The 21,494-nt window shown below is 44.1% G+C and overlaps 1 protein-coding gene across 9 annotated transcripts in view; it reads left to right on the top strand.

Annotated features, from left to right (window-relative positions):
• The window catches only part of DMD (dystrophin), a 4,177,531-nt gene that overhangs the window by 2,838,452 nt on the left and 1,317,585 nt on the right, over positions 1 to 21,494 (top strand). For all 9 annotated transcript variants that reach the window (XM_075336500.1, XM_075336497.1, XM_075336505.1 and 6 more), the window contains one exon: positions 4,625 to 4,715. In XM_075336500.1, the coding sequence (XP_075192615.1) occupies positions 4,625 to 4,715 (91 nt within the window). The remainder of the gene's footprint in view (positions 1 to 4,624; positions 4,716 to 21,494) is intronic.

Raw genomic sequence — 21,494 nt, 5'->3', positions numbered from 1 at the left:
TGCCATTGCTTCTCTTGCTAAAAGTCCACTTAGCTGTGTGTGTGTCTGGGATTGGCTGACATGCTGGCCCGCCCCACAAGACGCGCGCGCTTAGGAAAGGAAAACAAGGAAAAAAAAAAAAAAATGGCGATCGCCATTATACAAACAGCAGTGATCTGAATGCGCTGTTCCCGCACACTATACACTGAAATGTCATAATAGTGTGAGTCACAGAGTGACTTACACTATTACAGCGGAAAGCCAGCTAGGAATTAGCTGTTTTTTTGCTGCTAGAACCGTTCTCGAACGTTTCTAGAACTATCGAGCTTTTGCAAAAAGCTCGAGTTCTAGTTCGATCTAGAACAGGCCCCAAAATCACTCGAGCCTAGAACTGGAGAACCTCGAACCGCGAACCGCGCTCAACTCTAATCAAGAGATCATGTCAAGATAAAAGGGGATAGGAAGAGGCATAAGCAAGTCACTGTTCAGAATTAGAATACTTGGAGAGTAGCAGATAAGTAAAGGGACAAGGCAAAAGGATGGTCAAACAAAGTCAGAGGTCTGGAATCAAAACATTAATCTAAAGAGCACACAACTGAGGCCAACAAACGCCACTAAACAGAAATATAAGACTAGCAGTGTTCTGAGACTGACTGCTCAGCTAAAAAGCTGGGCAATCAGACCAAATGGGGCACACCTGGAAAACCCAGAACCCTCCAGACTCAGACTGGATGTCTGAGCTGTCACTGAAAAGATCAAAATCTCAGTACACCCATGCACCAGACTGGACAACTGAGCTGTCAATCAGCATACTTACAGCTCAGCACATCCAGAACTTACAGTGCAGCAAATGGTCACCTGTTGTGTCCAAGACGTACAGGAGGAGTCGTAAAGGATCTTCCATGATAAAATAAAACATAAAAGTCTCAACTCAATATGCATTGATTAACAGTTTCAAGCACAAATTTATGTTATTTTGCACTTCCGTATTTCCATAATAGCTAAAGGCATACGTAGTTGTAAACAGTTTGCATGAAGTATTAGGCAAATCATCTTTTTCCAGTTTTTGGTGGGAAATTAAGTAATAGAGAAATTAATACAATGCAATATTTTATTCAAAGACTGTTACTTATTGCTTTTTTTGTTCAGTTCCTACTAGCATATCAACTTTGTTTATATGGTAGGCATGACACTGTCATGAATCCATCTCTGACTGATTAAAATGGTTACTGACAGACTTAGATGTATTCTTGTGGAGTTTCATTGGGGTTTGGTCGTTTTGACAGCAAGAATAGCATTGCAGATTGTAGAATGCAAACATAACAGATGGAACCCCCGATGGAGGCTCCTAATGGGTATAAAAACAGAGCATTACTGCTTACACTTTAATGAAAGGCTGTGTTCTAACAGGTTTTGTTCCACATCTGTGCACATGAATCTTAGTTTGGGGATAACTGTAGTTCTATGTAAAATTAAATATTTCCTTTTTATTTGAGTACATTTTTTGCTTATCAGCATGCACTGAATTCTATCACACAGTTTGGCTACAACTATTGCTAACTGCAAATTAGGTATTATGTTACTCTTGTACCTGCTATGCAGCTCCCGTTGGACCGTATTGTAAATCTGGCAGTAACTTTATATGGCTATGAGGAGGAAAGCAGGGTATCAGGAGGTTAATTCATGTGGTAAACACTGTACAATGTTTCCACACACAATGATATTAAGTATCCATGGCTTTTGGTATCCATTGCTCAAGTTTAGAAGTTTACATACACTATCTGAAAAGATGCATATGCTTGTTTTCTTACTATCTGACATGAAACCAGAATAATTAGGTCAATTAGAATTACCAAAATGATTTATATTTGCCAAATGCCAGTATAATGTGAGAGAGAAAATGTTTTAAGAAATTTTTATTACTTTTTGCAATATCAAAAGTTTACATACACTAAAGGCCCCGTTGCACGCAACGACGTATCTAACGATATATCGTCGGGGTCACGGATTCCATGATGCACATCCGGCATTGTTAGCGATGTCGTTGCGTGTGACAGCAAGGAACGACCGTTAACAATGGAAAATACTCACCTTATCGTCCATCGTTGACACGTCGTTCCTTTTCAAAAAATCATTGATCGTTGATCTCGCAGGTTGTTCGTCGTTCCCGAGGCAGCACACATCGCTATGTGTGACACCCTGGGAACGACGAACTGCAGCTTACCTGCGGCCGGCGGAAATGCGGAAGGAAGGAGGTGGGCGGGATGTTACGTCCCGCTCATCTCCGCCCCTCCGCTTCTATTGGGCGGCCGCTTAGTGACGCCATTGTGACGCTGCATGAACCGCCCCCTTAGAAAGGAGGTGGTTTGCCGGCTACAGCAATATTGTGCGCCACGGGCAGCGATTTGCCCGTGACGCACAAACGACGGGGGCGGGTGCTTTCACCAGCGATATCGCTAGCGATATCGCTGGGTTTAACACCCCCTTAAGAGTACTATGGCTTTAAAAAATGATCAGCTATTGCATCCAAGACACACAGAAGGAATGGTGAAATTTTTTGGCATTGTGTTTAGGTATGTTTACAAGCCATAAGCAAATAGCAAATTTTACATATACCAATTCCCTACTTTCTCTGCTACTGAAATTCTGGGATGACACGTACTGTATTTCTACCATAGATGTGCCTTTTGGTATGTTCCTAAATCACATGACCATTAGCAGCAATTAATTGGCATAATGTGCCAATTTTTCAATGGGAAGTTCTCCTAAATAAGTAGGAGGCTAATTTGACAAAAAAAAAAATCACAGAAACTACATGGATCTTTTTTTCTGGTGCCTGGGAATGGAGATGCAAAGCCTCCTCTACCACTAAGAAATATATCTAGACAAAGTAAAATTTGTTGAAATGCCAAATCCAGATGTAGACGTTCACTGGTACCATAATTGACTGTGTATGCCATGTTATCAAGTAATGGAAATCAAAGCAATAAATCAACTTGTAGAGCTTAATTGTTTTAAGCATAGTTGGTGTCTCACAAACACTGCACAGTATCACAAAAACAAGTACTTGAGAGAAATGAAGGGATATGTAGTGAAGAATGTTGTATTGCCAGTCACGCTGCCTGAACAACAGTTCCACGTAGTCGGAGCTGAGCTGGGATATAATCACAACAGACAGGCACTAAATAGTGATCTTCAGACAGTAAGTAAATTACATTTCACACACTATTGGCCATCTTATATTGCTGTAAAAAAAATTATGCCAGTGTTACATTTTTTTTATCAGGGATTTAATAAACATTTTAATCTGCAGCTTTTTTATTGCTATATTTAACTGGTGCCCCATAATCTCACTTTAACATCTTGATGGTCAACTTGAGCTCAGATTTGTAAAACTCTATACATTCTTGTACTAAACTGTTAAGACGTTCTTCATAAGAACATGTAGCTTACATAATCTAATGGAATAATTATTTAATTATTATTGTCTATATAGTATGATTTAGAGTAGGAAAATAAGCACAGAGGTGTGAGTCTAGTAGCCAGAATATTTAAGGTTTAAAGGGTATTCTCAAAATGTCTCTTGAGCAGCTCAGATCTATGCAGTGTCATTACTTCCTGGTTGTTTGAGGGGGAGTCACTCCTTCATGTATGACAGTTATGAAGCAAGCGCTTACCACTATACATTAATGATCTGTCAGTGTTTGATAAAAGTCCTCACTGGTATCACTATATTTGCAATTAGAGATAGCATGAATTTGACAAAGCACACAGCTAAGATCATTGAAATCCAATGATTAGGAGAAGTTCCCTGTAAGTTGCCATTAGTGGGCACAAGAAGCTGGTAAATTTACAGGGCTTATTACAGCTAAGTAGTTGAAAGAAAAGGTCTGGGTAGGTGGGCAGTGAATTGCTGCATAGAAATCCACTGGCTGGAGAGAGCTGACAGGTATGTTAGGAGTTAACTTCTTAGATTGGCATGTAACTACTCAGCATGCTTGAGTAGGCTGTGGTGGTCATGTTTCTTGGAAACAAGCTGTACAATATGTAAGATAAAAGCTCTAACAGCAGGATTATGACAATGGATAGAAAAAGCCCATCAGTTGCAACATTGCTTATATTAATACTGTCTAACTAACTAAAGCAATTTATTGACATGAGAATACCTATTTAACCTGTGCCTTATCATTGAAGGGATAACACTGACCTCCTTCAACTTGAAGACATCAGTATTGTAAATAGTAGATAGTCGGTAGGAGCACTGTAACTGATTCTTCATCAGGACCTAGAGATTTCAAGAGGCAATCCTGAGCATACACACCTTTTAAAGCTTGCAAGCAGAAATATTTCAAGTAGGCCTGTTATTCTGTTTACTTTGGTTGCTAGAATAAAAAAAATGTAAATTAATCAAAATTGTTATAAAAATTCCATTTTAGGGTAAACTCTTATTTACTCTGCTAACTTACAGTGGTTAGTGCATGACATATAATCTTGCATATAAATTGGTACATTTAAATAGCAAGTGAATATATATACATTTACAGTCAGTCATGTCTATCTTCAAAACCATTTCATACATCCATTAAATTAATAGGTTTAATTGAATCATATATTTTACAACTAACAGAAAGTGTATTTTCAACAGAAAAAGGTAGAAGATCTGAATAAGGAGTGGAATACAGTAAGCTTATTACTGGAGGAATTGAAAAGAAGACCTGCTGTGGCTCCTGGTGACCGTAAGTGTTAAATCAGAATGGTTGTAGTCTGACATTTCACATATAGGAAGCATTGTTGGTTGTCATTTAAGTATACATACATTTTGGAATACACAGCTGCAATTGTTGAATTACATTGTAATAACACTGTTGTTTAAATGTAAAGATGGAGTATATTAAAAAAAACTACAAAAATTATATATATATATATATATATATATATATATATATGTATATTATATAACAATTTTGACCGTGTGTCTGTATATACATATGTATATACAGTTAGGTCCAGAAATATTTGGACAGTGACACAAGTTTTGTTATTTTAGCTGTTTACAAAAACATGTTCAGAAATACAATTATATATATAATATGGGCTGAAAGTGCACACTCCCAGCTGCAATATGAGAGTTTTCACATCCAAATCGGAGAAAGGGTTTAGGAATCATAGCTCTGTAATGCAGAGCCTCCTCTTTTTCAAGGGACCAACAGTAATTGGACAAGGGGCTCTAAGGGCTGCAATTAACTCTGAAGGCGTCTCCCTCGTTAACCTGTAATCAATGAAGTAGTTAAAAGGTCTGGGGTTAAATACAGGTGTGTGGTTTTGCATTTGAAAGCTGTTGCTGTGACCAGAAAACATGCGGTCTAAGGAACTCTCAAATGAGGTGAAGCAGAACATCCTGAGGCTGAAAAAAAAGAAAAAATCCATCAGAGAGATAGCAGACATGCTTGGAGTAGCAAAATCAACAGTTGGGTACATTCTGAGAAAAAAGGAATTGACTGGTGAGCTTGGGAACTCAAAAAGGCCTGGGCGTCCACGGATGACAACAGTGGTGGATGATCGCCGCATACTTTCTTTGGTGAAGAAGAACCCGTTCACAACATCAACTGAAGTCCAGAACACTCTCAGTGAAGTAGGTGTATCTGTCTCTAAGTCAACAGTAAAGAGAAGACTCCATGAAAGTAAATACAAAGGGTTCACATCTAGATGCAAACCATTCATCAATTCCAAAAATAGACAGGCCAGAGTTAAATTTGCTGAAAAACACCTCATGAAGCCAGCTCAGTTCTGGAGAAGTATTCTATGGACAGATGAGACAAAGATCAACCTGTACCAGAATGATGGGAAGAAAAAAGTTTGGAGAAGAAAGGGAATGGCACATGATCCAAGGCACACCACATCCTCTGTAAAACATGGTGGAGGCAACGTGATGGCATGGGCATGCATGGCTTTCAATGGCACTGGGTCACTTGTGTTTATTGATGACATAACAGCAGACAAGAGTAGCCGGATGAATTCTGAAGTGTACCGGGATATACTTTCAGCCCAGATTCAGCCAAATGCCGCAAAGTTGATCGGACGGCGCTTCATAGTACAGATGGACAATGACCCCAAGCATACAGCCAAAGCTACCCAGGAGTTCATGAGTGCAAAAAAGTGGAACATTCTGCAATAGCCAAGTCAATCACCAGATCTTAACCCAATTGAGCATGCATTTCACTTGCTCAAATCCAGACTTAAGACGGAAAGACCCACAAACAAGCAAGACCTGAAGGCTGCGGCTGTAAAGGCCTGGCAAAGCATTAAGAAGGAGGAAACCCAGCGTTTGGTGATGTCCATGGGTTCCAGACTTAAGGCAGTGATTGCCTCCATAGGATTCGCAGCAAAATATTGAAAAAAAAAAATATTTTGTTTGGGTTTGGTTTATTTGTCCAATTACTTTTGACCTCCTAAAATGTGGAGTGTTTGTAAAGAAATGTGTACAATTCCTACAATTTCTATCAGATATTTTTGTTCAAACCTTCAAATTAAACGTTACAATCAGCACTTGAATTCTGTTGTAGAGAATTCATTTCAAATCCAATGTGGTGGCATGCAGAGCCCAACTCGTGAAAATTGTGTCACTGTCCAAATATTTCTGGACCTAACTGTATATACACACACACACGGTCAAAATTGTTGGTACCCCTCGTTTAATGAAAGAAAAACCCACAATAGTCACAGAAGTAACTTGAATCTGACAAGAGTAATAATAAATCTATGAAAATGAACAAATGAAAGTCACACATTACTTTTCAACCATGCTTCCACAGAATTTAACAAAATAAAACTCATGAAATAGGCCTGGGCAGAAATGATGGTCCTTTAACTTAATATTTGGTTGCACAACCTTTTGAGGCAATCACTGCAATCAAATTATTCCTGTAACTGTCAACGAGACTTCTGCACCTCTCGACAGGTATTTTGGCCCACTCCTCAAGAGCAAACTGCTCCAGTTGTCTTGTGTTTGAAGGTTGCCTTTTCCAGACGACATGATTCAGCTTTTTCCAAAGATGCTCAATAGGATTTAGATCAGGGCTCATAGAATGCCACTTCAGAATAGTCCAATATATTCCTTTTTAGCCAATCTTGGGTGTTTTCAGCTGTGTGTTTTGGGTTATTATCCTGTGGCAAGATCCATGACCTGTGACTGAGACCAAGCTTTCTGACACTGGGCAGCACATTTCTCTCTAGAATCCCTTGATAGTCTTGAGATTTCATTGTACCCTGCACAGATTCAAGACACCCTGTGCCAGATGCTGCAAAGCAGCCCCAGAACATAACAGAGCCTCCTCCATGTTTCACAGTAGGGACAGTGTTCTTTTCTTGATATGCTTCATTTTTCCGTCTGTGAATATAGAGCTGATGTGCCTTGCCAAAAAGTTCAATTTTTGTCTCATCTGTCCACTGGACATTCTCCCAGAAGCTTTATGGTTTGTCAACATGTAGCTTGTCAAATTCCAGTCTGGCTTTTTAATGTTTTTTTTCAACAATGCTGTCCCCCTTGGTTGTCTCCCATGAAGTTCTACTTTGGTTCAAACAACAGCGGATGGTGCGATCTGACACTGATGTCCCTTGAGCTTGGAGTTCACCTTTAATCTCTTTAGAGTTTTCTGGGCTATTTTGTTACCATTTGTATTATCTGTCGCTTTGATTTGTCATCAATTTTCCGCTGCGGCCACGTCCACAGAGGTTGGCTACAGTCCCATGGATCTTAAATTTCTGAATAATATGTGCAACTGCAGTCGCATGAACATCAAGCTGCTTGGAGATGGTCTTATAACCTTTACTTTTAATATGCTTGTCTATAATTTTCTTTCTAATCTGCTGTGACAACTTTTTCCTTTGCTTCCTCTGTTCCATGTTGAGTGTGGTACACACCGTGTCACCAAACAACACAGTGAGTATCTGTAGCCCTATATACAGGCCTACTAACAGATTACAAGATTGTAGACACCTGTGATATTCATTAGCGGACACAACTTGGTTTAACATGTCCCTTTTGTCACATTATTTTCAGGATTACCATAATTTCTGTCCAGGCCTGTTTCATGAGTTTAATCTTTTAAAAAATTCTGTGGAAGCATGTTTGAAAAACAATGTCTGACCTTCATTTATTCATTTTCATTGATGTATTAATTATTATTACTTTTATCAGATTCATGTTATTAGATTATATATATTGTGGTGTGAAAAGGGTTTGCTCCTTTCCTGATTTTTTATACTTTTGCATGTTTGTCACACTTAAATGGTTCAGATCAACAAATAATTTTAAATATTAGACAAAGATAACAAAGGTAAATACAAAATGCAGTTTATAAATGAAAATCTTTATTATTAAGGGAGAAAAAATTCAAAGCTACAGGATGCTGTGTGAAAAAGGGATTGACTCCTAAACCAAATAACTGGTTGGGTCACCCTTAGCAACAACTGCAATCAAACATTTGTGATAACTGGCAATAGGCTTTTTACAACACTCTTGAGGGATTTTGGCTCACTCATCTTTGTAGAATTGCTGTAACATAGCCACATTGAAGTGTTTCCGAGCATGAACTGCCTTTTTAAGTTCATCTCAATAGAATTAAAGTCAGGACTTTGACTAGGCCACTCAAAAATGTTAATTATGTTTTTCCTAAGCCATTCAGAGGTGAACTTGCTGTTTTGTTTTGGATCATTGTCCTACTGCATAATCTAAGTGCGCTTAAGCTTGAGGTCATGAACATATGGCGGACATTCTCCTTCAGGAGTTTTTGGTAGATAGCAGAATGCATAGTTCCATTTATCACAACAAATCTTCCTGGTCCTGAAGCAGCAAAACAGGCTTAGACTATCACAATACCACCACCATATTTTATAGTTGGTACGATGTTCCTTTTCTGAAATGTGGTATTACTTCCATGTCAGATGTAATGGTACATACACCTTGAAAAAAGTTAAACTTTTGTCTCATCAGTCCACAGAGTATTCTCCCAAAAGTCTGAGGGATCCTCAATATGTATTCTGATCACAAGATGTATGAGAAAAACGGGTTTGATGCTGCGCTAAAAACCACAACTCCAGGGGATTTGATGAAATCCTTTTCTTTATTTGCACGGGTCAACGCGTTTCGAAGGCACAGCCGCCTTCTTCATCAGGACAATATAAAGCAAAAAAGAACAGCATAACACATGTTGCTGCACACAGTGAGATATATAGTAATGAACAAGCAACAGGAAAGACGTCAGAAGACCAGTGACTAATCGCCACGTGGAGTTCTCAGAGTTCTCTTTTTTTTTTCTCTACTCTGAGAACTCCACGTGGCGATTAGTCACTGGTCTTCTGACGTCTTTCCTGTTGCTTGTTCATTACTATATATCTCACTGTGTGCAGCAACATGTGTTATGCTGTTCTTTTTTGCTTTATATTGTCCTGATGAAGAAGGCGGCTGTGCCTTCGAAACGCGTTGACCCGTGCAAATAAAGAAAAGGATTTCATCAAATCCCCTGGAGTTGTGGTTTTTAGCGCAGCATCAAACCCGTTTTTCTCATACATCTTGTGATCTACTTTCCCATCGGGGCTGCAGCTGACCACCATATGCACTTTCTGCCTAAATGCTCGCAGAGGAGTTGTGCCTGTCACAACGGAAACAGGTGAGTACCTGTCTCTTTACATTTTAATCTCTTGTCCACCAGATAAGACCCTATTTTGCGCTTTCTTCCTCCACAGTTTTTTCCCAATATGTATTCTGGCAAGACTGAGATGAGCCTTTGTGTTCTTTTTGCTCAGCAGTGGTTTTTGTCTTTGAACTCTGCCATGCAGGCCATTTTTGCTCTGTCTATTTCTTATGGTGGCGTCATGAACACAAACCTTAACTGAGGCAAGTGAGGCCTGGAGTTTTTTTGTCTTTTGTTGCGTGGTCTTTTCTAATTTCTTGGATGAGTTGCTGCTGTGGTCTTGGGGTAATTTTGGTCAGCCGGCCACTCCTGAGAAAGTTCACCTCTGTTCTAGGTTTTCGCCATTTGTGGATAATGCCTCTCATTGTAGTTTGCTGGAGTCCCTAAGTATCTTTATAACATTTTCCAGATTGATATATCTCAATTACTGTCTTTCTTATTTGTTCCAAAATGTATTGGGATCATGGCATGATATCTAGCTTTTGAGGATCTTTTGGTCTACTTCACTTTGTCAGGCAGCTCGTATTTAAGTGATTGAGAACAGGTGTGTGGCTAGGGAAATTGAACTCAGCTTCCCAAAGATGGGATAAACCACAGTCAACTTATGTTTTAAGGGGGTGGGGAGTCAATCACTTTTTCACAAAGGACCCTTTATGTTTGGATTTCTTTTTCCATTAAAAATAAATCCCTACATTTATAAACTGCATGTTGTTTTTATTTGTGTTATCTTTGTCTACTATTAAAATTTGGGGATCTGAAACATCTAAGTGTGACAAACATGCAAAAGAATAAGAAAGCACTTTTTCACACCACTATATATAGATAGATAGATAGATAGATAGATAGATAGATAGATAGATAGCTTGAGTAACATCAACAAGTATATAAATGGCCCATAACAAAGAGCTTTGTAACACGCGGCTTAATGTAAAACTGATCACAACTTTTTAAGGCAGATTAATTCATGGATTTTGACTTTATCTTCCTGTAGATCAATATGAAGTGACTAAATTATAAAGTTTACCTATACTAGTTTTCTATATCTATATCTATCACATTATCTATAACCTCATCTATCTCTTGGTTGAACGTGATCTAAGTATGTTTTTTTGAACCATACTATATAAGGCCCGTTTCACACGTCAGTGAAAAACAGTGACGTTTTTCACTGGCGTGAAAAAAAAAACATGTCCCTGCGTGTGCCGTGATTCACAGCACACGTGGGTTGTCTAAGTGCAATCTGGGCTCCGTTCTCCGTGACCCGTGATTGCACTTAGAAAACAACTCACCTGTGCGCGCTCCCGCTCTCCATGGTGCTGATCGCTCCCACGGTGCAGCATCCGGCCGGCGGTGACCCCCGCAGCAGCTGCTTCCGGGTCGGCTGTGTCGCGCATAATGAATATGCGCGACAATAATGAGCCGGCTCAGAAGCAGCAAGCTGCACGGGCTGCCGAGGACATCGCTGGACGCCGGGTGAGTAAAAATGATTTTTATTTTAAAAGTATGTTTTTTTCTGGCACGTGTTTCACGGACCACACCACTGCGTGGTCCGTGGGACATCAGTGATGCCAGAAAAAAATGGACATGTCTCCGTGCGGCAATCACGCACACGCGGGTACTCCGCACGGAGACATGTGCAGTGAAAAATCACTGACGTGTGAGCAGACCCATTCATTATAATGAGTCTGCGTATGTCAGTGATTCTGGTACGTTTTAAAACAAGCACAAACGTACCAGAATCACTGACGTGTGAAAGGGGCCTTACTGTGTAATAAGTATGTACCTGCATAATCAGAGCTCTATTTTATATTATATTATATATTTGACAACCTGTGATTCATGTGTTACTGAGCACCAATGCAAAGGTATTAAAGTGGTAATAAACCAAAGAACAGTCCTGCAATGAGACAATACCTGTTGAATTATTGTCCTGCCAAACAAATCTAGCTTGCTTATCTGCATCTTGATGATTTCCATATAACAAAAGAAGATTCATAGACACTGCACAAAGCAAAGAAAGCAAGTTGAAATAGCAAAAAGCTAGTTTGTATATGGCCTTGACTAAAATATCCCAATGATTTGTATAATCAGTTCATTTTCAGTTACACACTATGTGCTTCCATTGTTACAGTCTCCACAAAAAAATGTAAAGGTAATCTGATCCTACAGGTAAATCTTAGAACATTGTGCTTTTTCTTTTTAAAGCTAGCCATTTCCATCAGATATCTGTCAGTCACACTTTAATTTGTGGTAGACAGATATCTCTCCCAACTCCTCCACCGGAATGCTTGACCTAGAATATCTTTGTTTTCAATGGATGGAGAGAGGAGAAAGTGGAGCCTGACATTGCAGTGACTTATGTTTGCTGAAAACTAAAATATCAGCCACTGAAATTCTGATTTCATCTATCAGGGTAGTCTCGGGATAGCCCCATACACATCTAAATTGAAATCGCCCAACTTTCATGTATTGTGTATGGAGGTCTACATCTCTTCTCTCATTTGTTTATCACCCTACCCATGCTCTCCATTCTGTAACTAATCTCAGACTCACATCCTCTATAATCTGAACCTCACACTTATGTCTCGAAGATGTCTCTTGTTCTGCGCTAGTATTTTGGAATGTCCTACCCCAAATGATTTGACTAATATCTAATCCTCATGTCTTTCAGCATGCTATAAAATCATATGTCTTTAAACAGTCCTGTTATCTCAACTCACTAACATAAGTCTCCAATGTTGCCTCCTTCTAAATGGTAATCATAACCTGCTCCCTTGTATTCATCTTTCCCTTCATCCTCCATGCACACGATAACGGCACTTGACAAATCCTGGCTGACGACCGGATTGTAAAGAAGACATATGGGGCGGTAGTTGCAGATAAGGAATTCCCTCCAGTAGGCCCCCAGGCCCCACTTCATAGGAAAAGCATTGTGGTCCTGGATGGGGGTGTAGATATATACGTTGCTGCTCATACCTTTCAGGAGTCCACTTCTCGCTGTTGTTTTGGTTAGGTCAAGAATGAATCATGGAGGAAAAAGAGAGAGAGGTTGATAGTTGTTATTAAACAACAGTTCTTTACTATACAGTCTCTGGATGGCCATTTTACACATGAAGTAGTGGCCACACATCTTGTAGTACATTTCATTAGTTTGAAACACCAACAGACAAATCTCCCCCTTGTTCACCTCAGCTGTTTTTATTGTGGATATTCCAAGTCCTCCTGCTCAGCCTAGCATAACGGAGCTGTCCTTGAGAGTCATGCTATTCCCCATGTGGTTCCACATCCTCCTAGCCTCTGGAAGTAATGACACTTGGATCTACCGTACAGAACTGCATACTCATCTCGCATAAAACTCCAGATCCTACCCACAAAGGGTAGTACAGCCTTCAACTAGTCCTTGATTTTCTACTAGTATTCCTCCTTGGTTACAACCAACCCCCGTGCATCCATACCTTTTCTCTTATTACTCTTGTTCAGTCTCAACTTTGCAGCCACCATGAGTTACCCAAAGAATGCAACCAAAATGACCAAACAAACCTGTACATCCGCACTCAACTCTGATTGTTCCTCAACTGAAATCTAAAATATCTCTCTCCCTCAGCACTAGCTCCTACTCATGGGCTAATTAAAACTGCCAAATGTCACTTGCAGCTGGTTGCTGGGAAACCTATTGTACCAACATCCTTTGATATAACCTTTTATCTCTAACAGCACTACTATATATTATATCTATATATATATATATATATATATATATATATATACTAGAAGGTATCGGGTATTCTAGAATTTACGTATTGTGTAGTTCATGTATGATTTTTGTTATATATATATATATATATATATAGATGTTGTTGTGTGTAGTTACCAAGTGTTTGTGTAGGGCGCTGTACATGTTCTGGGTGTTGTCTGGGTGTGACGGGGGGTGAGAGCGATGTTGTATGTGTGTTGCGTGTGTTGCGTTGTTTGTGGAGCGCTGTGTGTCTGTAGCGTTGTGTGTGTGTTGCGCGGTTTGTGTGTGTGTGGTGTGTTTTGGGGGGAGGTATGTTTTGTGCAATGTGTGTGTTGTGCGGTATGTGCGTATATTTGTGTGTGCCGCGGTGTTTGTGTGTTGGGTGTTGTGTGTGTGCAGCGTTGTCTGTGTGTGTGGGTGTCTGTGTAGGGCAGTTGTTTGTGGTTCCCAGTGTGTGTGTGTGGTGTGTTGTGCAGTGTGCGCGCGTGTGTGTGTGTTGGGGGGAGGAGTGCACTTCCCATCGTGCTCCATCCCCAATGCAGCGCACTCCCCATCGTGCTCCATCCCCCATGCAGCGCACTCCCCATCGTGCTCCATCCCCTATGCTGCGCACCCCCCATCGTGCTCCATCTCCCATGCTGTGCACTCCCAAACGTGCTCCATCCACCATGCTGCGCACTCCCAAACGTGCTCCATCCACCATTCTGCGCACTCCCAAACGTGCTCCATCCGCCATGCTGCGCACTCCCAAACGTGCTCCATCCGCCATACTCCGCACTCCCCATCGTGCTCCATCCCCCATGCAGCGCACTCCCCATCGTGCTCCATCCCCTATGCTGCGCATCCCCCATCGTGCTCCATCTCCCATGCTGCGCACTCCCAAACGTGCTCCATCCGCCATGCTGCGCACTCCCAAACGTGCTCCATCCGCCATGCTGCGCACTCCCAAACGTGGTCCATCCGCCATGCGGCGCACTCCCAAACGTGCTCCATCCACCATACTCCGCACTCCCCATCGTGCTCCATCCTCTATGCTGCGCACCCCCCATCGTGCTCCATCTCCCATGCTGCGCACTCCCAAACGTGCTCCATCCGCCATGCTGCGCACTCCCAAACGTGCTCCATCCGCCATGCTGCGCACTCCCAAAAGTGGTCCATCCGCCATGCTGCGCACTCCCAAACGTGCTCCATCCGCCATGCTGCGCACTCCCAAACGTGCTCCATCCGCCATGCTGCGCACTCCCAAACGTGCTCCATCCCCCATGCTGCGCACCCCCCATCGTGCTCCATTTCCCATGCTGCACCGGCATCAGCCTCTCTACCCGCAGCATCAGCCTCTCTGCCCACAGCATCAGCCTCTCTTCTCCCAGCATCAGCCTCTCTACCCGCAGCATCAGCCTCTCTCCTCCCAGCATCAGCCTCTCTGTCCCCAGCATCAGCCTCTCTGTCCCCAGCATCAACCTCTCTCATCCCAGCATCAGCCTCTCTCCTCCCAGCATCAGCCTTTTCTGTCCCCAGCATCAGCCTCTCTCCTCCCAGCATCAGCCTCTCTCCTCCCAGCATCAGCCTCTCTCCTCTCAGCCTACCCCAGCCTCAGCCTCCCCCAGCATCAGCCTCTCTCCTCCCAGCATCAGCCTCTTTCCTCCCAGCATCATCCTCTCTCCTCCCAGCATCAGCCTTTTTTGTCCCCAGCATCAGCCTCTCTCCTCCCAGCCTACCCCAGCCTCAGCCTCCCCCAGCATCAGCCTCCCCCAGCATCAGCCTTTTCTGTCCCCAGCATCAGCCTCTTTCCTCCCAGCATCAGCTTTTTCTGTCCCTAGCATCAGCCTCTCTTCTCCCAGCATCAGCCTCTCTCCTTTCAGCATCAGCCTCTCTCCTCCCAGCCTACCCCAGCCTCAGCCTCCCCCAGCATCAGCCTCTCTCCTCCCAGCATCAGCCTCTCTCCTCCCAGCATCAGCCTCTCTCCTCCCAGCATCAGCCTTTTCTGTCCCCAGCATCAGCCTCTCTCCTCCCAGCCTACCCCAGCCTCAGCCTCCCCCAGCATCAGCCTCCCCCAGCATAAGCCTCTCTCCTCCCAGCATCAGCCTCTCTCTTCCCAGCATCAGCCTCTCTCCTCCCAGCCTACCCCAGCCTCAGCCTCCCCCAGCATCAGCCTCTCTCCTCCCAGCATCAGCCTCTCTCCTCCCAGCATCAGCCTCTCTCCTCCCAGCCTACCCCAGCTTCAGCCTCCCCCAGCATCAGCCTCTCTCCTCCCAGCATCAGCCTTTTCGGTCCCCAGCATCAGCCTCTCTCCTCCCAGCCTACCCCAGCCTCAGCCTCCCCCAGCATCAGCCTCTCTTCTCTCAGCCTCCCCATCCCAGCCTTCCCCAGGATCAGCCTCTCTCCTCCCAGCCTCCTCCAGCACGCCGTGCTCCTCTGCCGACACTCACAGATCCGATCGCATACACTCACACACACCCACACACACCCGATCGCATACACTCACACACACCCGATCGCATACACTCACACACACCCGATCGCATACACTCACACACACCCGATTGCATACACTCACACACACCCGATCGCATACACTCACACACACACACATTGACGATATTGCACATACGCGCTTATACTCACAACATCCGGAGATACCACATGCTTCTGGCCATGTGATCCTCCGGCAGGTCCTGGAAGCTCACAGCACAGTATCACCGCTGAGAAGCAAGCGATATCCCAGGATGTTGTGAGTATGTGGATGCGATGTGATGTGTGTGTGAGGTGTGTGTGAGAGTGAGTGTGATCTGATGTGTGTGTGTGTGTGTGTGCTGTTATGTGTGTGCGTGTGTGTATGTTCCGCCGCTGCAGGACCTTGATGCGCTGGTAACTATGCTACCATGGTTACCAGCGTATCTCGTCCCCCGCTCGCACGGGAGCCCACACCAGCATACGCTGGCCAGCCCCAGCAATGCGAGGGTATGTGTCGGCTGGTTTGGCGGCATACGCTGATGTGGGCTCCCAGGGGTACAGTACTCACCTGGTAGTCGTGGCTCCGTGACCGTGTCGGTTCGGGGAATGCGTGGGGGGGTGGGGCCAGAGCTAGCGTGCATTGCGTGAGGGGGCGGGGCGTGGCCGAGTTGCCAATGCCTGCAGGGTGCCGGGGCGAGAGGCCAATCTGTGGGGGGGCGGAGCCTGGGCGAGCGGCCGGCCAATCCGTGTGGGGGGGCGGGGCCATGGCGAGCCCAGCGGCCAATCAGCTTTGTGTCACCGTAAGGACACAATTTTGGAGCAAGACAGACAGACAGATAGGTGCTAAAGGTGGGGGGAGAGAGAAAGGCGCAGATAGGGTCTTACCCGATATAACTCTGGTTAAATGTAAAGTAGGGAAACACTCACCTATTTCGGTTGTGCCAGTCACAACCCCTTGAATCGCATTTAAATGTCAACGTGGTATTAAGCAGCGGCCCCGTACAAAGCAATATAATGGTACAGAAAAAGGAAAAAACGGGTTTTAGCCGCGCTAAAAAACCACTGATGTTGAGTTGATTAAAATTTCTTTTTATTTCAGCATTTCCAACGCGTTTCCGAGACAAAGTCCGTCTCCTTCCTCAGGGAAAAAAGAAATCCTTTTTTTTTTTTTTTTTTTTTTTTTTATATTAAAATTTCTTTTTATTTCAGCATTTCCAACGCGTTTCCGAGACAAAGTCCGTCTCCTTCCTCAGGGAAAAAAGAAATCAAGCAGCTGTCTGCAAACCAATGCTTTAAAAGAGGATACAAACTGCCACGTTGACAGCTATGACGTCAATCACCCACCAAGCTCATGACTCATAGACACGTGGAGAACACACAATGAAAAAACACATTTTGATATGTCGGACATTATAAAAAGCACATATAACATTGCGAAATACCAGTTGAATAAAACTAAAAAATAATAATAATAAAATGATCTATATGTGGCTTTATTTATAACTAGTTTAAAATTATGGGCTTGGAAACATAATTTGAATGAAGGGTTTAAAAGAAATTGAAAGGTTGCGAACCTGTGAATTAGTGATAATATGCAGGGGAATCAATCGAACCTACCATTACTCTAAGTACATCTCATTGAATTTGATAGAGACCAGAATACACCATATACATATATATATAAAAATATGCATATATATATATATAAAATTATGTATGCGAAATATCGGTATAATTAGTATTAATATTGATATTAAATGTATATTAATATTTTAAAGAGTATAATATGATATGGGATGTAGTGATATGAAAATAAATTAAAAAATTATTAAAAATTATTAAAAAAATTCTTTATGCTGTTTGTTCTTGTTTTTATTATTTTCATTCTTATCATTATTATTTTAATTTCTATTTTTTTTCCTTTATCTACTTTAAAATTATAAGCTAGGGGCATAATTTTGATAAAAGATCTAAAAAAGATTAGAAGGGTGCGAATCTGTGGATAAATGCCAATATACAAGGGGATTGATCATGACACTATTACTCTATATTCATATTTTCAGGATTAGTAAGAAACAAAAATGAATGGTTATTCAGTAACCTGAAACCATTTCGTTAGGGACTAAACACTATAGAAACCAGGGACCAATGATAAATATACATATGTAGAAAATTGTGTAAACATATGGACATGATTCATATTGTTGCGGTAACATTGTGATACATTTGAAAGATGACATCGTGATTAAGAACGAAAGGAATACAAGTATGAGGAATATCAGGGTCAAGAAAATTTAAACCGTGAGAATTCAAAAGGCTGCACAAAGCGCACAGAGCAAATATAAGCCTCCTAAGATGAATAGAGGATAGAACGTGGAAAATTCAAAGACGGCGCTAAGCACAAAAGTCAATTAACACCCAGCTGAAGTGAAAGGAGGTTAGATCGTGGACAAAGATATTCTATAAGACAGAGTGATGAGTGTATATATAAAACAAAGTCAGACAGAGTGATGGGTGTATATATAAAGTGTTGGGTGTATATATAGAACAAAGACGCTCTATAAGGCGGAGTGATGAGTGTATATACATATAATATAAGTACACTTGTACGCATGTACAAGGTAGTTTTTTGTGCTAAGAAAAATCTGTGTCTATATGTTTTTTTTAAAAAGTATTAAAAATGGAAAAAATCAGCACATAATTTATAAAAACCGCTACAAAAAGGAGGCATTGAATAAAAAATGTATACTGCATAAGGACTTAAAGAATATATAAAAAACTACTTGCCTAGTTTAATGTGATGAAATAAACCAACATTTATTACTTATTTAATATTGCTGTTTATCATTCCTTTATCGTTCTTATAAAGGAAAAAGGGGGGTTTCTTTTTATTTATCAACCATTTAATACTAATAATTTAATTAATTGTTATTATTGACATTTATTTATTTATTACTTATCTCATCAACATCTTTAGGATTTCTTTTTTCCCTGAGGAAGGAGACGGACTTTGTCTCGGAAACGCGTTGGAAATGCTGAAATAAAAAGAAATTTTAATCAACTCAACATCAGTGGTTTTTTAGCGCGGCTAAAACCCGTTTTTTCCTTTTTCTGTACCATTAGACAGACAGATAGACAGACAGACAGACAGACAGAATAAGGCAATTATATATATACTAGAAGGTGGCCCGATTCTACGCATCGGGTATTCTAGAATTTACGTATTGTGTAGTTCATGTATGATTTTTGTTATATATATATATATATATATATATATATAGATGTTGTTGTGTGTAGTTACCAAGTGTTTGTGTAGGGGCTGTACATGTTCTGGGTGTTGTCTGGGTGTGACGGGGGGTGAGAGCGGTGTTGTATGTGTGTTGCGTGTGTTGCGTTGTTTGTGGAGCGCTGTGTGTCTGTAGCGTTGTGTGTGTGTTGCGCGGTTTGTGTGTGTGTGGTGTGTTTTGGGGGGAGGTATGTTTTGTGCAATGTGTGTGTTGTGCGGTATGTGCGTATATTTGTGTGTGCCGCGGTGTTTGTGTGTTGGGTGTTGTGTGTGTGCAGCGTTGTCTGTGTGTGTGGGTGTCTGTGTAGGGCAGTTGTTTGTGGTTCCCAGTGTGTGTGTGTGTGGTGTGTGGTGTGTTGTGCAGTGCGCGCGCGTGTGTGTGTGTGTGTGTTGGGGGGAGGTGCGCACTCCCAAACGTGCTCCATCCCCCATGCAGCGCACTCCCCATCGTGCTCCATCCCCCATGCAGCGCACTCCCCATCGTGCTCCATCCCCCATGCAGCGCACTCCCCATCGTGCTCCATCCCCCATGCAGCGCACTCCCCATCGTGCTCCATCCCCTATGCTGCGCACCCCCCATCGTGCTCCATCTCCCATGCTGCGCACTCCCAAACGTGCTCCATCCGCCATGCTGCGCACTCCCAAACGTGCTCCATCCGCCATGCTGCGCACTCCCAAACGTGCTCCATCCGCCATACTCCGCACTCCCCATCGTGCTCCATCCCCTATGCTGCGCACTCCCCATCGTGCTCCATCCCCGATGCTGCGCACCCCCCCATCATGCTCCATCCCCGATGCTGCGCACCCCCCCATCGTGCTCCATCCCCCATGCTGCACCAGCATCAGCCTCTCTGCCCCCAGCATCAGCTTCTCTGCCCCCAGCATCAGCCTCTCTCCTCCCAGCATCAGCCTCTCTCCTCCCAGCATCAGCCTCTCTCATCCTAGCATCAGCCTCTCTCATCCTAGCATCAGCCTCTCTCCTCCCAGCATCAGCCTCTCCTCTCTGTCCCCAGCATCAGCCTCTCTCCTCCCAGCCTTCCCCAGCATCAGCCTCTCTCCTCCCAGCCTCCCTCCTCCCACCCTCCCCCGGCATCAGCCTCCCTCTCCCAGCCTCCCCCAGCATCAGCCTCCCCCAGCATCAGCCTCTCTTCTCTCAGCCTACCTCTCCCAGCCTCCCTCCTCCCAGCCTCCCTCAGCATCAGCCTCCCTCTCCCAGCCTCCCCAAGCATCAGCCTCCACCAGCATCAGCCTCTCTCCTTCCAGCCTCCCCCAGCATCAGCCTCCGCCAGCATCAGCCTCTCTCCTTCCAGCCTCCTCCAGCATCAGCCTCCCTCTCCCAGCCTTCCCCAGGATCAGCCTCTCTCCTCCCAGCCTCCGTCCTCCCAGCCTTCCCCAGCATCAGCTTTCCCCTCCCAGCCTCCCTCAGCATCAGCCTTACCCAGCATCAGCCTCTCTCCTCCCAGCCTCAGCCTCTCTCCTTCCAGCCTCCCCCAGCATCAGCCTCTCTCCTTCCAGCCTCCCTCAGCATCAGCCTCCCCTTCCCAGCCTTCCCCAGGATCAGCCTGTCTCCTCCCAGCCTCCTTCCTCCCAGCCTCCCCCTCCCAGCCTCCCTTAGCATCAGCCTTCCGCTCCCAGTCTCCCCCAGCATCAGCCTCCCCAAGCATCAGCCTCCCTCAGCATCAGCCTCCCGTTCCCAGCCTTCCCCAGGATCAGCCTCTCTCCTCCCAGCCTCCTTCCTCCCAGCCTCCCCCTCCCAGCCTCCCTCAGCATCAGCCTTCCCCTCCCAGTCTCCCCCAGCATCAGCCTCCCCAAGCATCAGCCTCCACCAGCATCAGCCTCTCTCCTTCCAGCCTCCCCCAGCATCAGCCTCCCCAAGCATCAGCCTCCTCCAGCATCAGCCTCCCTCGTCCCAGCCTCCCCCAGCATCAGCCTCCCCCTCCCAGCCTCCCCCAGCATCAGCCTCTCTCCTCCCAGCATCAGCCTCTCTCATCCCAGCATCAGCCTCTCTCATCCCAGCATCAGCCTCTCCTCTCTGTCCCCAGCATCAGCCTCTCTCTTCCCAGCCTTCCCCAGCATCAGCCTCTCTCCTCCCAGCCTCCCCCAGCATCAGCCTCCCCCAGCATCAGCCTCTCTTCTTCCAGCCTCCCCCAGCATCAGCCTCTCTCCTTCCAGCCTCCCCCAGCATCAGCCTCCCTCTCCCAGCCTTCCCCAGGATCAGCCTCTCTCCTCCCAGCCTCCGTCCTCCCAGCCTTCCCCAGCATCAGCTTTCCCCTCCCAGCCTCCCTCAGCATCAGCCTTCCCCAGCATCAGCCTCTCTCCTCCCAGCCTCAGCCTCTCTCCTTTCAGC

This window comes from Anomaloglossus baeobatrachus, chromosome 2 (genome assembly GCF_048569485.1).
Source record: "Anomaloglossus baeobatrachus isolate aAnoBae1 chromosome 2, aAnoBae1.hap1, whole genome shotgun sequence".
Lineage (NCBI taxonomy): Eukaryota > Metazoa > Chordata > Amphibia > Anura > Aromobatidae > Anomaloglossus > Anomaloglossus baeobatrachus.
The sequence above is the reverse complement of the archived record's forward strand: the minus strand, read 5'-3'. Positions and strand labels throughout refer to the sequence as shown.